The 16,397-nt window shown below is 50.4% G+C and overlaps 5 protein-coding genes across 5 annotated transcripts; 2 read left to right on the top strand and 3 right to left on the bottom strand.

Annotated features, from left to right (window-relative positions):
- Positions 1–1,056: 1,056 nt before the first annotated feature.
- Positions 1,057–3,941, top strand: BDP81DRAFT_96096 (uncharacterized protein). The gene is made up of 2 exons (XM_060596529.1): positions 1,057–1,229; positions 1,287–3,941. Exon 2 carries the CDS (start codon positions 1,295–1,297, stop codon positions 3,839–3,841), a length of 2,547 nt encoding a protein of 848 aa, XP_060441381.1. The 5' UTR covers positions 1,057–1,229; positions 1,287–1,294; the 3' UTR covers positions 3,842–3,941.
- BDP81DRAFT_498916 (uncharacterized protein) lies at positions 3,942–5,395 on the bottom strand (the record flags this gene model as incomplete). The annotated part of the gene is made up of 2 exons (XM_060595471.1): positions 3,942–4,585; positions 4,606–5,395. The coding sequence occupies 2 exons, from the start codon at positions 5,393–5,395 to the stop codon at positions 4,047–4,049; spliced, it is 1,329 nt and encodes a 442-aa protein (XP_060441380.1). The 3' UTR covers positions 3,942–4,046.
- Positions 5,396–6,104: 709 nt separating this feature from the next.
- On the top strand, positions 6,105–7,559 carry BDP81DRAFT_397677 (uncharacterized protein; the record flags this gene model as incomplete). Its single annotated transcript, XM_060588355.1, has 4 exons — positions 6,105–6,113; positions 6,185–6,984; positions 7,179–7,474; positions 7,537–7,559. 4 exons carry the CDS (start codon positions 6,105–6,107, stop codon positions 7,557–7,559), a joined length of 1,128 nt encoding a protein of 375 aa, XP_060441379.1.
- Positions 7,560–8,263: 704 nt separating this feature from the next.
- On the bottom strand, positions 8,264–9,116 carry BDP81DRAFT_381317 (uncharacterized protein; the record flags this gene model as incomplete). Its single annotated transcript, XM_060586885.1, has 2 exons — positions 8,264–8,916; positions 9,000–9,116. The coding sequence occupies 2 exons, from the start codon at positions 9,114–9,116 to the stop codon at positions 8,437–8,439; spliced, it is 597 nt and encodes a 198-aa protein (XP_060441378.1). The 3' UTR covers positions 8,264–8,436.
- A 1,226-nt stretch (positions 9,117–10,342) lies between these two features.
- Positions 10,343–11,454, bottom strand: BDP81DRAFT_381313 (cytochrome P450). Its single transcript, XM_060586884.1, has 2 exons — positions 11,198–11,454; positions 10,343–11,130 (listed from the first exon to the last, which is right to left on the bottom strand). Exons 1-2 carry the CDS (start codon positions 11,397–11,399, stop codon positions 10,709–10,711), a joined length of 624 nt encoding a protein of 207 aa, XP_060441377.1. The 5' UTR covers positions 11,400–11,454; the 3' UTR covers positions 10,343–10,708.
- Between the last annotated feature and the right edge of the window lie 4,943 nt (positions 11,455–16,397).

Raw genomic sequence — 16,397 nt, 5'->3', positions numbered from 1 at the left:
TTGACCATCGGTTGTCGGGTCTCTTCCCGTATACCCATCCTGACCTCATTCAGGGGCTCATTGGCAACGGAACGCGTTCTCCAGAGACTCAAACTTCCCCGGAAAAGCTAGAGCTCTTTCTTCTTCCCGGCGCCGTCTTGTTCCTCTTGAGATGATGGAAGATCACCCTCCGAAGCCTTTCTCGGGCTATCTGGGCGCAGTGCCATTGATTGCCGACAAGGGTTGGCAGCTTTAAATCAAAGGCAATCCGCCACGAGGTAAGTTGAAAACGGGCCTAGTGCCATGCTAAACGTGCTTGGGTGTGGAAAACAGTTATCCATAGTCTATCCCCCTCGTTGCTTCGCGTGGCTTCACGGTAAAACGGGCCAGGAACCGTGCATGGGGGAAGATCTGGCCGCTCGCTTGGATGCAACTCTACCCTCCCCTTCCATCTTGGTGCAGATGAACCTGCATTGGTAGATTACTCGACTTGACAACGATCCAGTCACGTCTCCCTCCAGAAGTCCGTTGATTAGCCGACTGTTCCTGAAAGGGGTAATATTCCTACTACCTTGATCTTTCAGTCAGTTTGCTCGTGGCGTTTATTGGAACCTGGAAATGTGCAGAAAGCGGGGAGAACCAGAATTAAGGACGGCTTGCGCTCGAGTACCCCATTTCTCCGCGTGAAGCAATTGCAGGGGTGTCGGACCAGGGGTGGTGATTTGGTCCATCTTGGACAGTCGCGGAGGGGAACCAGCTCTTCCGGCTCGGAGTCTAGTATGGACGCCAAGCTGGTCTGCGCCTGTAGCAGAGGCACATCAGGCAATCCGTTTCTCATCGCGAGTCTTCAGTTTCGACACCCCTTGTGACAATAAGCTCAATCTGAAATCGGAAATATTGGACAGCATCTATGGCCTCATTGTGGAGATACCGAGTATCCCTATCACCAGCGCCAGGCAGCAAGATATCGTCAGAAGATGATTCGTGAGTCGCGTCTTACTTGCATATGCCAATCCATAATATTGACGGAAGGGATTGTAGAAGGACCAGATCCCTGGAAACACAAGGCTCAATACTGTTGCGTCGACTTATCAAGCAATATTAAAACCATGAATGGGTGCGGCTTTGTTTAGTCGGTGCGAACTTCCACTGCCAATTTCTAGAGCACATGAGGGCCGAAGATCCCGCATTCAAACAACCGCAATCGAACACAATTTGACTTACAACAAGGTCAACAGCCTCCAATCAAGGTAGGCATGAACATGTGAATACAGGTTCCTCCTGGACTTTTTCTGACTGAGGATTAGCAGCAGCAATGGGTCCATCAGAAAGCGGCATCACAGCCGAGCTCACTCAATGGCATGAGGAAAGGAACAGCGAAAAGACCGACAACGATATTAGCATTGCTTACATTTTGTCCCCCGAGTGGGAGGCCCTACTTCACCCTCGATGGGCCGCGTACGATGAGCTGGAAAAGAGACGCCTGGCTGAAGGAGCCCCACGGCTGGAATGGCAGGACACAGTCGACCAAGATCGAAAGACGTGCTCAGCCATGAAGGAATTTCACTTCAAGCCTCTTGAACCTAGGCTTTGGCCGATAAGCCCGTTGTGGGTTCATCTAGCCAGGTACAAGGGAGGACCAGAGTTCGATGCTCATAAGAGATTGCACGGTTGGGCTTCTCTGCTGGACGATTGGGATGAAATCCAGCAGCTGGTTCGGGATGAGGCTGAATTCTGCGACTCATTATCGCCCGCTCAAAGACGATCATTTGATCTTCTCCAGTCCTGGTGGAAGGCGGCCTACTATGACGAAGAGCTTTTGAGCGCTACCGCCGCGCGCCTGGAAAGCAACCGGCCTTTCTGGACGATATCGAATCCCTCTGATGGCTACGGCCTTCGTCGCATCGCCAGTGAAGTTAAGACGGACACCTCCCTCTACCACTCGCACTTATTCAGGCTTTTCCTCTTCGAGTTCCACCCGCACTTCTGGGAGCCTTTTCTCTGCCATTTAAAGTTGTCTACACTTCAGCATGCTCGTTATAGATCTGCTTGTGTGGCAACCATCCAGAAGCTTTCCTACCCAGTGCTCCATCCAGGCCATCCTCCTGCTAAAGAGCAAGCTCCATATCCTATTGTCGTTCAGAACGATGCGGAACACCAGATCATTACTTCTGCCCAGGCGAGTATCAATCCGTACTACCTGTGGGACAACGAGGGTCAACAGACAGTGACCGTGGAAGATTTGCCTGAATACCCCCCATACGTATGCATTAGCCACACTTGGGGTCGCTGGCGAACACGAACCGACACGTCTGTTCCTGGGGTGCCGTGGCTGGTTCCGGAAAACACTCTATACGACGTACGCGATCTTCCGGGACAGCTCAAGGAACTGGGTTACCGCTACATCTGGTTTGATCTATTCTGTATTCCGCAAGACAAGAGCGACCCTAGAGCCGCCCAGGAGATTGCAAACCAGGCATCCATCTTCAAAAGATCGAGTCACTGCATCGCCTGGATCAACGACGTTGAGTCCTGGCATGGAGTGCTGGCCGCATTAGACTGGATGAGCCTCAAGTCGCAATCACTCTTGTCAAACCGCGACACCGACGCGATCAAGGACAGGATGAAAGAAGCAACACAGGCGGCCACGGTGGCGATGGAGCTGCTCAAAAGAAAGCGTCGTGAGGGATCGGAAGACCTCGTCGATCTTGCTGATGATCTTACGGCAGGCGAGCCAACCTTCTGGATGTCCTCACTATGGACTTTACAAGAGTGTATTCTCTGCCCCGAGATCCAGCTCTACACACGCACCTGGACCAGGCTTGAAGATAGGAGCGGGACAGCAATCTCATTGAGAGCCCTCATGGTATTTCTCAGAGACACTCGAGATTACAACTTGCTACCAGAGCCCATCGCAACCCCCTTCAGCGAGCCCTTGCAGTACGATGGAAAAGTCATGAACGACCTGGAAAGGAAACTTCTTCATAACAGCGCCAGCGACCGGACTTTCCCAAACGCAGTCAGGGACCTCTACCAGCTCTGCAAGATGACCCGCCTCGACAACGCCCTTACTTCTGGCTCTCCCACGACGGTCCTCACAAACGCGAGCCTCCGAAACGGCTCATCCAGCCGCGCCCCAGCCATTATGTCGGCCGTTGGCGTAACGGACTGGTACGTCGAGCGTCTGGAGGCATCAAAGTCCACCGGCAATCCCACGCCGCCAGCGGAGCCCCTGGTCTACGGAACCTACCCTCTCGCCTTCCTCCGCGAATGCTCACGAAAGTTCGGTGCCATCTTCTATGAGAGCATGGCAAGGGACCTAGTTCGCTCCACGGGCACTGCCAACGAGATGCGGCGAGTCCTGAAGCGCAACGAGTCTGGTGGGACCATGCTACCCGTTTCCAAGACCATAGGCTGGTATGCCAGCATCTCGGGATCCTCTGATCACACCTTCATTGACCGTCAAGACCACGAGACCGTCGCAGATTGGCTTGTCAACGAGGACGCAAGCGTCTCCATGCGCGGTGTGGGCATCGCCTTGACGTCGGACGACAAGCCGGGGTCGCGCCAATTGTCGGGAAGTGTTGACTGCTTTCTTCCTCGGGATGACGAGAAAGTCAAGCCGGAGAGGTATACGGCGAACGTCAAGGACGTGCTGGCGACGCTCAAGGATTTAAGTCATGGATCTCGGCGGATTTATGCGGTTGCGCTCTACCAGGACTTGGGTTTTCTCCATGGCGTGCTGCTAGAGAAGTTGCCCTTGTCTATGTTTGGGAAACACTATCTCAACAAGATTGGCCAATTTGTGTTAAAGGAAGCGCCTCTTCCTCCAACTTCCAAGGTTGATTGGAAGGTGTTGTAGAGTCTGCTCAGTCTTTGCATTTTCCACAAGTCAGCGGCCAGTTGAGATGATCGGATGTATGTTCAAAAATCGTGTATCTAAAGGAACTGAAGTCATATATTCATTCTCTTATGAAAACGGCTTCTCAAGACAAGAATGAATTCACATAACTGCGTACTCGTCTCGACCCAATCGTCATTCGTTCATTGAAACCGACACCATGATCCTAAATCCCTCCCAAGATTTGTTGCACCCTCTTCCTCCCCTCCTTCACAGACGTTACTTCCTCCATCCGCAGCGTAGCCTCAACACAGGCCTTATCTCCAGCCAGCACAACCTTGAAATCTCTCACCAGCGCAGCAGCCACCGCCTCCTCTGTCCGCGCGGTGCTCTCCCATCCGAAAAGACGCACAAGATGCATGACCAAGACGCTCCACAGCTGCTGGCCCAGCCAGAGGTACTGCATAGGCTGGTTCATCCACGACAGCAGCAGCAAACCCGCGGGGAAGTAGAGGACAAAGGTGTACACGGTCACTATGCTGGCCACTTCCCTAGCGCGGTCGAGGGTGCTGTCGCGGATCGGGTGGCCGTAGTGGCGGAAGAACTGGAAGCTTGCCGGGGAGGCTGGGGAGGGGGTTGAGATGAGAAGGAAGCCGATGGAGGGCACCTCGACTTCGAATATCTCGGCTTCCTGGTGACGGGTTGGGGAGGTGGGGGTTAGGTCGTTCTTGGTGATTGGAGCTTCGCCTGCTGGTGAAGATGGCGCTGTTACGTTGAGGGTCGACGATTCGGGGAGGCTTCGTTGTGTATCAAGCTCTCCCGTCGCACCCGTGCTGCAGCGGCGAAGAGCTTCAGGAAGAGAGGAATGCACAAGAAGCCGATGAACCACTTTGCTGGGGCGTCCTCTCCATCTTTGCTCTGATTCAACCAAATGGCTGCAGCGACTGCAAGCAGAATCGAGGATAGCTCTGATACAACAATGCCTAGTAATGTTCTCAATCCGAAGTTCTCATTGAAGGCCTTGAGTTGTGTAGGTGTTTCGATTCCTTGAGGTGATTGGAACTCCAGATCAAGTCGGTATATCCGCCTTGTAGTCCTGACGGTGTCTGCTGTTCCTTCACTTCCCTCCTTCAATTGCGCAGCATCCGGCACCGGCGCCGGACCGGCGCCAACCCAGGACCCGCCCAGACCGATACGGTCGTCGACGTGCTTCAAAACCTCAATCCAGAAGCCGTTCCGTACAGCCCGTGGCAGTTTCCGGCCTTCGGGGGTGGTTGCCGTCTTGTGGAGGTACCGAACGCTGGCTTTGTCGGAGAAGAAGGTGGTCCCGAGCATGTCACCCCGCCGACGACCCTTGTACAGGCCGTGGTCGCGGAACTTATCTAATGTTTCCAGGGCTGCGCGATGCAAGGGCCCGCCCATGGGCATGAAGAGGGCCAGGCGGATGAGCGCGATCGCGTCGACCGCGTTGTAGAAGCGTTCTGGCCATAGGAGGCGTTCGAAGAGGCTTATTCCCGCGACTTCGGCGCCTAGGTAACCCAGGACTGCGCCGAGGGCTGAAGATGTTGCGGACATTTCTTCGTCGTTTTTGTTGTCACTGGTCACGTTGAGGGGATCTAGTGTAGGTACTTTATGTTGGTGGGTTAATATGGCAGAATTTCGGTGCACTCGACTCGAATCCTTCTCTCGTTCAAAGCAAGAGTTGAAGCTTAAAGAGGTCGGTTTGTCTTACTGACTTTGGGGGTGCTGATGTGATATCGGGTCCTGCATCAGACCCTGGTCCGCATGTCAGATTTGTCTGCCCATTCGCCCCAGGGGTGAGTCGTGGAGCCTGACGCACATCTAAGTGTAATAAGTACTGCAGAGCCCTGATGCTTACATCCTCTGCTCTTCGTGATGCGATTATGCCTCATTTGGGACTTTGATCTGCCTCTTGGGTCAGGGGATTCTTCTACGAAGATTTTGCCTCGTCGAAAGCCTCACAGACTTGCGACACAAAACCCAATTGCAGCTGTTGATTAAATCATACTCTGACATCGGGAACACTGACTGTTGGTATACACGTCAGCAGGGGCCTGTGGGCCGGTACGAAGCTCAATAATCTTGGTATTGAACTGCGTATATCTGTGTAAGGAGGAAGTTGGTGGGCGTAGCCCACGATTCCTCCGTTGGGTGTAAGTAGGTGGAAGGGCCGTTTGCAACGGCCCAGACCACCTTCCAAATCCACCCTTTTCTGCCGTCAATATTCCAACACTGACCTCTGGTTCAATCATACTTCAGAAGCATGGTAAGTGTAAAGTTGCAGGTCAACGATGATTTCATAGACCATGAACTCGAGTGGTCATTGACATACGCGACGTACAGGAAAGCTTAACTGATTTGGAAGACATCGAGGACTTCTGGCCCCGGTTGACTGCCCAGGAAGACATCGAAGACTACTGGCCCCGGCGGCTTCTACACATACCAACACTGACATCAGTCGAGAGAGACAAGCACAACGTCTATGGAACAACGCATAAGCCAAAGTACAGCATCGTCACTTACACTTGGGGCCGCTGGAAAATCAGACATGACGACCACGCCGTCCCTGCGTTACCGGTGAAGGGCACTCCGTGGAAGATTCCCTCGATACGAGAGTCTCACTTCACGTTGGACTCGTTTGGAGCCGTCATTGATTTCATGGCGTTTGAGGACGTTGAATGGGCTTGGGTCGATGTTGCTTGCATAGATCAAAAAGACGAGATCATGAATGCGGAGGAAGTCGGTCATCAGGTCGCCATCTTTGACAAGGCAGTCAAAGTGCATGTTTGGCTATGTGAAGCAACGCACGAGAGTCTTACGAAGGCTTTCCGTGACACAAACGACGGCCAGCTGGTATGCCTTACTTTCATGGCCTTCAGCACAGTAGAGAACCAAGCCACGCCCTCGTACATGACTTGGGAAGACGTTCACCACGATGAGACTAGGATGGCCGCCGTACGCAATACTGTTGACCGTATCAGTTCCGGGCTCCAAAGCGTACTCAAAGATCCCTGGTTTTCATCTCTATGGACCTTGCAGGAGGCAGTGTTGCGCAACGATGCTCTGATTCTAAGCGCAGAAGGGATTCCCTGCGTTTGGATCACATCCGATGAAGGCAAGAAGTACCAAGCCTATCTCGCAATGTTCGTCAATTTTGCAACAACATCTACTTGGACTTCGCCAACATACTACGAGGCCTTGAATACCATGAACAAATGGATTACACCTTACTGGACTGGGAGGTGGACATTAAGACCAAGCTCGAGAACACGCAATCACTTCTTATCCGTTCCGGCATGTATAACTTGCCCACATCAAACCCCAACATCCCTTACAGCATGGCGTGGTCTAGGCAGACCTCGAGACCGGTAGACCGCATCTCTGGCATCATGCAAGCCTACAATCTGCGTGTGGGCAAGGTTATTCGGCCGCATGATAACCCTTCCCTGGCAGATCTCGTCCAAGAATTTGCCGTAGCAATAGCCAACAAGAATCCTGTGCTCTGCCAGCTATTTGTCCACACGGAAAAGCCTGAAAAGTTCTCAAGTTGGCGTATCACAGAACACTCGTTTGTGCCAGCCAACTTCAGATCGCCAGCAGGTTACGTGTTGAAAGCTCGATTCCATCTGGGGAGTAAACAAGTTATGAGGGCAAGCGGAAGAGTATGCCGCTTAACTGATGCACTAGAGGTGCAGGATACTCTGATTCAATTCCTTAAGGAAACAGATACGTCTGAGCTGGCAGAATTCAAAGACTTGGATCACAATACCGCGCGTATCCAAAACATGACAGATGCCGGATTCACACAAGAGCATCTGAACCTCAACGGCCACTTGTGGCGGCTCAATTTACCGGGATTTCGTTGGCTTTTCCCTCAAAAAGCCAATTTGCCATTGGTTCTCCGCGATTTATGGGTATTCCACGTTGGAGATATTGACTCATTTCGAGGAGAATCCGTGAACATCCCTGGGAGCGTTGCTGTGCTGCTTCGTCCCATGACTCAGCCAGCCAATTCGACTGCTGACGGTGGCAAATGGGCAAAAGTTCCTTACATGCGGGTTGGACTTTGCATCTGGGGCCCGGAGGAGGAGGAAGGGAGGCGGATGATGAATGAGGATATTGACTGGAAGTCTGTGGAATTTGAATTTCATTAAAGAATGACTTCTACTCGTTTCTTGCCCTCGTAGCTGGATAGAGAAGTAAGTAAATGGAACTCTTTCAAACATACTTCCACAAAGCTTACAATGTTTGCCGCATTGAATAAGCCCCTTCAGTTTCTAATGTTTGGATTATCCCATCAACTGCTAAAATGGCGTGAATAAACCCGTTTCCAGTCTTTTTCTATTTCCACTCTACTTCGAAAGTATTCATAAGAGAATATGAGGGAATAAGGTCGGATCAATATGTGACTTGTTATTACTTCTTATCAAAGTGCTTGTAAATTTATTGACGCCATCTAGCAGTTCATGGGATAAGCTGTAATTAACTCACGCGACTCGATCTCATAGATGAGTCTCGGCCGTCTCTAGAGGACCTATTGAGCCTAGCTCTCAACACCTTCAAATACTTCTCATAATCGCTGCTTATCTTGACACTCATTGGTAGTGAGTCTTGATAACATCAACAATCACACCATGATCCTCCTCCTGCTTCAACCCACTAACAACCACAACAGCAACCACACCCTCAACTCCCTGCACACGAATAGGCACACCGCCGCCATGAATGGCGTATTTGCCCGCCTGCTCCGTGCTCATGCCAAACTTTGACGCAAAAAGCTGCTCATTGCCCCCAATTCTGTTGTGGAGTAGCCAAGTGCTGCTGCCCCATCGGAGCACGGCGTTGCGCTTGCGCTGCACCCACGTCTCGTTGTCGGGAAGCGAGCCGGATCCGACGGCCGTCTGGAAGAGGACCTGCTGGCTGTTTGCCAGTGCGATTGAGATGACTGTGGGCTTCTTGTCGACGAGGGCGAAGGGAAGAAGGCGGGCGTGCAGGAGGTGGCCTAGTTCAAACGCCTCCTCGTACCCAAAGGACTGAAAAGTGATGGAATCACACTCTTTCTGAATCACTTCGACCTATAAAGTAGTTAGAGTTTTGCTACTGCACCATTGTGGTTGTGTTGACTCATGTTGGCAACCGGGCCTAGGGTAAAACTCACATCGCGGGGCGGCAAAGGAATCGGAGTCGGAGCGGCGGCAGGGTCGCGGATAGCGGCGAGGGACTTCTCCAAGCCGAAGCCTGCGGCGTGTTGGCGGGTCCAGACTTTTTGAGACATGTTTAGTTGCGGCGCGGAACTCTGCGGGAGCGGTCTCAATCTTTCGATATGTGTTGAAGAGTGAAGAGTTGTTCCGCGGGGCCTTTGGTGATGAAGCTGGTGACAGAATACTTTCTGAAGAGTCGCCGTCGTCTTCGTCCTGCAACTGGAGAAGAAGTCAAGTTATTAAATAGTTATTATTCCCCTTCCGCGTTCCGAGCGAGCGAAAGCGGCGCGCATCTGCTCTTAATAATTTCCTAACGATAATGAAAAACCCCTCAATCCCATCCCACATCCGCTGGGTCCCTACCGTCATGCAGCCCACTTGGTGCCTCTCAACTGTTACAGTTAATTACAACCGCACGCAAACTTCGGCCATCATAAGAAGCGTGCCCGCTTAGTTATTCGGCCGTCATAAGAAGCGTGCCCGCTTAGTTATTCGGCCTACGCGACATTGTGGAATCAATTTCATTTTTCTTGGCCCGTCTGTGTTCCACCAATGCCCAGAGCCAAATACGACCTTCTACATTGCGCAGACATGGCTGCGATGCTACACTTTCTTGGCCAAGACCACAAATGACGCAGCAACAGCGGTGGAAAGACTTGAGGTGAGACCGGATTCACGTTGCGCTTACGTACGAGCAAGTCTTTGAGCTCGGTCGAAACACGCTGCGGAGTATTGTTCGAAGCGCAGTAGTCTGGGCAATCAAAGGAAAGACCACATCATAAATTCTAACTTGACTGAGGGTCCAGTCTTTAGCTGACCGGAACATCTCAACGTCTCGGGAATTCAATGAGTCCTGTAGCAGGCCTTCGCTTATTTCAACTGACTCAAACCCGGTGGAGGTGGGCTGGAGTGAAAGTCTGCTCGGAAGCGGCGGAAGAATTTAAACTTTCCAAGGGGTGTCTTCAAAGATGTTTGTTGGCCCATTTTCCCGCGACAAGTCTTGGCTCAAAAGGTGAAGTGTAACCGATCGTGGTAGACATTACTCGTTTAGCTATGGCTTTCTGAACAATAGCAGAGGGGAAGCGTTCATTCTGATTGACGGGCTTCCTCTTGAAGATTATGTGAACGGGGGAAGTCGAGGCGAGAAAGCGGGAGCTACCCAGTGCTTGGTTGTTCGAGAACATCAAGCCCTGTCGTGTCATCTAAATTTGGGACGAGACGTTACCATTCAGGTGGCATGTCAATTAGACCATGGCGGTGAAGATTTGAAGCCCTCAGGGATATGTAATTGATGCTCATCGGACTGGTTCCTTGCTGCATCCGAATCTCTAGCATATTGGGGTCCCGCCTTGGCGGTCTCCTTACCGGCCTTCTTAGGCTATTTGATTGTGCTGCGGTATCCTAGTCACCTCTTGGAATCTCTGAATTGATATTAAACGTCTCTTTTGGAATGCTACCTTAGTTTTACCTGCGTGTACTCAGTCGACTCATCGAGCAACAGCTGCCTATCTGTGCCAACATTCGATTGCATCAACTGCCAGGGTCTATAGCGATGGTCAGGCCCAGGGTCCATTACCACCTTGGTCCACTCAAGATAAGCGAAGAGAAGTTCCATGCAAATAACCCGGTATTGTTCGTGGCTATGAAAGAGACAACTTCAGGGTCCCTAAGCTTCCGGGTGGAGTCGCACCTTTACTCCGTTGTTCAATGTCAGGGATAAGGTGAGTTGCTCGCGCCAGTCAGTCGGATCCAGATTTTCAATGCCAGAGAAGGCTTGCAACAACCTTGCAATGGTGTATGACAACTCGGTGAGGGCGAACTTCTGACCAGGGCATACTCGAGAGCCACCGTTGAAGGGCAGGTATTCCCAGCCTGGGCGGAGGGTCTCCCAGCTCTCCGGGATGAACTCCTCAGCATCAGAGCCGAAGAGTTCTGGGCAGCGGTGCATAACGAATGTGCTGTAAGTGACCACGTTGTTCTTGGCAACGAACATTGGCGAGCGTCCGTCAGGACCACCGCCCACCGGGATTACGCAGTCTTTATTGGCCATGCGGCTATTAGTGGCAATAGGAGGGAAGAGACGAAGAGCTGAGATTAAGGTCAGCCAGATGAAGTCAGGTAACAAGGAAAGCCGGTGGGCGGCTCGCAAACTTACTTTCTTGCAGCACGTAGCGCAGATATGTCATCTGCATAACAGCATCATAGGTCAAAGGTTCGGTGTAATGCTCAAGAACGTCGGCTCTGAGCTTATTCCAGACTTTGGGGTTCCGTGCCAGCAAGAAGAAGGCAAATGCTAGAAGTCCTGCTGTCGTGTCTCTAGCCGCGAGCAGCATATTGACAATCTGGTCACGCAGCATGATGGGGTTGTGTTAAGAGCCCAGCCCTCGTGAGGCCACGTAGGGGTGATTTCAGTATATAGAATCTAAGCTGAAGAGGAGAGATTTGGGGCAGGGATTCCGCAGAGGAAAAACGTTCAAGTAGGACCCATACGGAATTAGCGCGGTAAATCGTGGCTGAATCCGGGCCTTAGCCCGGATCCACTAATCGGGTCCAGCCCGTAACACGTGCCCCCCACCTACTCCCTCGGGCGATTCCGCCGCTCGCCCGTTTTTTAACCGCAGGAGCCCGGGGCGATTGATCCACTTTAACCCGCCGGTCAGGCCGCCCGTGGCTCTTTTGCTGACTTCTGCCCCCCCCTTTCTTCGTCGAACTTCTTCCTCCTACACAACCTCGCGACGGTTTATATATACCCTTACTTACCCGACTTTTACACTTTTTACGCATATTACTTTCGCTAATCTATTACAGAAATTATTTTAAATAGTCCCCTATCCTTACTATTGTTTTTTATATATATGAAAACCTCTTCTGTACACTACCCGCTACTAAGGGTACGGCCTCCTTCATTCTAAAGGAGGCTCGCTCCTCCCTTAGTAAGCACTACTAGGCTCTCACCTCCCTCTATACCGCCGTAAGTACTTCTTTAATACTTTTTTTTACCGCAATTAATATATTTTTAAATTACGGCCTACTATTCCCTTACCGCCTAGGTGTTACGCCCGCCGCAACTTGTCACTGTGGGCGCGTAGCTATATAATGCAGAACAAGGGACAATGATGCCGGAGTCATCATTATCGAAGCTTTTGCTTTGTGCCACAGTTGGTTGCCTTGTCCAGCTCGTAACAATGATAAGCGAGTGGGCCAGACAAGCGAGTGGGCCACCCAACCGCCATCGTGCCACCTACATCATCACAACACGCATTTCTCCATCGAAAAAATGACAGTACATAACAAAGATACCCAATTAAACTTAGCGGTTCAGGCTACCCAGAAAGACCGAAATCTTAGTATTCGGGCCGCGGCAAAGATCTGTAACATCAGTCGCGTTACCTTAGGCCGTAGATTAGAGGGAACGTTATCACGACGTGATAGCATACCCAACTCACGGAATTTGACGCTACTAGAAGAGAAGAAGCTGATTGAGTATATCCTCGACCTGGACGCCAGATGCTTTCCTCCCCGTCTTCGCGGTGTTGAAGAAATGGCAAATCGATTGCTCGCTGATCGTGACGCGCCCCCTGTTAGGAAGCGATGGGCTTCGAACTTCGTAAAGCGATAACCAGAGTTGCGAACGCGTCGTTTTCGCAAGTACGACTACAAGAGGGCCTAATGCAAAGATCCGGGCGTGATTAACGCGTGGTTCTTGCTTGTGGCGAACATAATCGCGAAGTACGGCATCGTAGACTCAGATATCTACAACTTTGACGAGATTGGCTTGATGATGGGCCAGATCTCAACCGGCATGGTCGTGACCAGTGCCGAAAGGCGTTCAAACACGAAAATGATGCAGCCTGGCAATCGTGAATGGGTTACGGTCATTCAGGCCATCAGCCCGTCGGGCTACAGCGTTCCGCCGTACATCATCGTTGCGGGCCAATATCACCTCTCCACCTGGTACACGGAATCCGGTCTCCCACACGACTGGGTCATCGTAACGTCTGAAAATGGATGGAAAATAAATAAAAGAGGTCTAGACTGGGCTCGGTACTTCGAACGGTATACAAGACCGCGTATAAAGGGTCAATACCGCCTCCTCATCGTCGACGGATACGAAAGTCACTACTCCGCGGATTTCGAGATTTTTTGTAAGAAGAACAACATCGTTACCCTGTGTATGCCGGCTTATTCGTCTTATCTACTCTAGCCCTTGGATGTTAGATGTTTTGGGCTTTTAAAAACGGCGTATGGTCGAGAAATCGAGGATAAGATGCGTCGGGGTAATACGTATATTACTAAAGAGGACTTTTTCCCGGCGTTTCACAAGGCTTTCACGCAAGCGATCACGGAGAAAAACATCTAGGGAGGATTCAGAGGGGCAGGAATTGTGCCTTTGAGTGCAGAGAGTGTGCTCTCAAAGCTTGATATAAAGTTATGCACTCCGACGCCTCCAGGATCCCTCCCGATAATACCACCGGTATGGACTTCTCAGACACTAAACAACCTAACGGAAGCATCTTCTCAGTCAGAACTCATCAAAAATCGAATCTCCGTTATCAAAATAGCTCACTAACTTTAATTATCGAAGCTATAGAGCATCTATCTAAGGGGGCTCGTGGATTCATGCACCAAATCGCCTTATTAAGACCCGAGAACTAGATCCTTCGAGAGGAGAACAACCTACTTAGTCGACGCCGGAGAGCTAAGAAAAACCGTCTCCGACAAGGAGGAAGCCTCACTATAGCTGAAGGAGAGGACCTTCAGTCGCAGAGAGAGGCTACAGCCCAGGTGGAGGAGGAAACGCGCCGGAGTAGTGGTCGCCGACCGAGGACTGAGACGGGCCAACGACGATATGGCGTCTACGGGAACACTGGTCACAATGCGCGAACATGTCGATTCAATGAGGAAATGTCTGAGGAAGAGGACTCTGAATAGTTTGGATTGAATCCATGAGGTGGGTGTTGATATTTGCTCCTTCATGTCATGTGGTCGTGGTTGAGTGGCCCACTCGCTTGTCTGGCCCACTCGCTTATCATGTACGTTATACTCTTTTTATAAATACGACTATAAGAGGGCCCAATATAAAGATCTAGACAAAATAAACATATAGTTTCGGCTTATAGCAAATATAATTACGAAATACGGCATTAACTATAGACTTTAATATTTATAACTTTGATAAGACTGGTGTTACGACCCAACATGCACGACCAAGAACAGGGCCTGCCCCGCAGGCTTACGACGGTTACGATACGCCATACATGCACAGGACAAGGGGACACAAGGCACCCTCTCACGGAACGGAAGAACTATGGTACAAGTCACGTGATGATAAGATAAGGATCATTTGGGATCAATATGATCCAACACGACTTGGGGGCTAAACGATCATTCTGGATCAGAATGACCCAAGACGACCCAAGGGACAAGGGACATGTTCAGGATCAGGACTTGTATATAAGAATGGACTTGAGCTGGACTCTAGGACAGACTTCCATAGCTCTTCAGCAATTAACTTCGTATCAGGATTAACATCCGCTTTCAGCTACTACCTTGACAAGACTACGATTGATCACCGAAGCCTTACCTACCCTTACGATTGACAGACATAGCTTCCCTGAAGCTATCCCCGACTACGATTACTGTTACCAGTTCCGCAGCCTCAACTTCTGCAAACTACCCCTACGACTAGCTGGCCGTAACAACTGGGTTTATAATAAGCTAGATTATATCTAGGATAGTTATTATAAGTGCCGAAAGGCGTTCAAACACAAAAATAACATAGCCTAGTAATTATAAATAAGTTATAGTTAGTCATTTAGGCCATCATTTCGTCAGGCTATAGCATTCTACCGTACATCATTATTATAGGCTAATATCACCTCTCTACTTAGTATATAAAAACATATCTCCTACGCAACTAGGTCATTGCAACGTCTAAAAATAGATAAATAAGAAATGAAAGAGGCCTAGGCTAGCTCTAGCACTTTAATTAGTATATAAAACCGTATATAACTAATAATTATCGCCTCCTCGTCATCAATAGACACGAAAATCACCACTCTATAGACTTTAAAATATATTATAAGGAAAACAATATCGTCATACTCTATGTTACGAGCTGGACAAGGCAACCAACTGTGGCACAAAGCAAAAGCTTCGATAATGATGACTCCGGCATCATTGTCCCTTGTTCTGCATATATAGCTACGCGCCCACAGTGACAAGTTGCGGCGGGCGTAACACTCTACATGCCGGCCCATTCGTCTCATCTACTTCAGCCCTTAGACGTTAGGTACTTTAGGCCATTAAAGACGGCTTATAGTTAATAAATTAAAAATAAAATGCGCTAGGGTAATACCTATATTACGAAAGTGTCACAGACCCGCTGTCCTAGACCCCAACCTTGAGGTTGGTGTTGAGTAATCCGGTGGCCGGGTTACGTAAGCCTGAGGCTGGATAAAACTCTGCATCCTGTATTCTGTCGCGCATGTCCAGAAACGTAGCTCCTTGAGCTACGTCTTGTCAACAGAGCCTGTACCTGCTTAGGATAGAGCCTGCCCGTAGCAATAGATTGTCTGATCCGCCTGCCCAGCATCCACCTGCCAAACAACCTGCCTGCTACCGTGACAGATAGCTCTAGTAACTATTCTATTTATAGTTAAGGGCCCTTTAGCCGGTAAGGGGGTTATTATAAAGGCGTTAGGCTGGCTTTTTATAAGGCTAGGCTAGGATAGCTAGGCCTTGGTACCGCGGTAGTATTTAGCCCTTAAGGTTAGGGACGGCTCTAGAGGGGTTCCGGAGCCTCGATTAGGGCAGGCCGAGGGAGCCGGCGGCGAGCCAGGGCCCGGCGGAGGCTATAAAGCCATCGCGGTAGGGCGTTAGAGGTGAGAGGTAAAGGGTTTTCAGCTGTTAAGGACTTTAGTAGTAGCCTACCTCTTACACTGATAGTAGATGCTAAGAAAAATTAGGCGAGAGGGAAGTTGCCGAACTTCTCTGCAGCAGCCAGATTCTGGAGGACCACATCAGTTCCAAAGATGGGATCCTTTTGAGGTAGCTTCTTGGGTGGTAGAGTGCCATATTCTCTCTTCATGCGGTGACGGAGAATGTGTGTAGAAACGATGATGTAAAGGGAGTAGAGAACAGCTGCAAGCGACGCAACGAGTGTCAAAACTGGGATCAACATGATTATGAGAGTCGACTCTAATATGATAGGATGGTATGTGCTTGTGCCTGTCAAGACTTTTGATATATATTCGGTTCAACCAGCACCTCTGTCTCACTAGGCGGCCGGATAAAGGGTATGAGGACTTTTATACCCAGGCCTCTTTCGTTGTCTTGCCCCCATCATTATACCA

The sequence above is a fragment of the Colletotrichum phormii genome (assembly GCF_030913505.1).
Source record: "Colletotrichum phormii strain CBS 102054 chromosome Unknown BDP81scaffold_20, whole genome shotgun sequence".
NCBI lineage: Eukaryota > Fungi > Ascomycota > Sordariomycetes > Glomerellales > Glomerellaceae > Colletotrichum > Colletotrichum phormii.
Note: the sequence above shows the minus strand (reverse complement) of the source record. Positions and strands in the feature narration are given on the sequence as shown.

Excerpts from the sequence above, each read along its gene's own strand:
- BDP81DRAFT_96096 (XM_060596529.1), top strand. The coding sequence starts at position 1,295 with ATGGGTCCATCAGAAAGCGGCATCACAGCCGAGCTCACTCAATGGCAT.
- BDP81DRAFT_381313 (XM_060586884.1), bottom strand. The coding sequence starts at position 11,399 with ATGCTGCGTGACCAGATTGTCAATATGCTGCTCGCGGCTAGAGACACG. Across the intron at positions 11,131-11,197 it reads GCGCTACGTGCTGCAAGAAA|CTCTTCGTCTCTTCCCTCCT; the intron begins GTAAGTTTGCGA and ends CCTTAATCTCAG.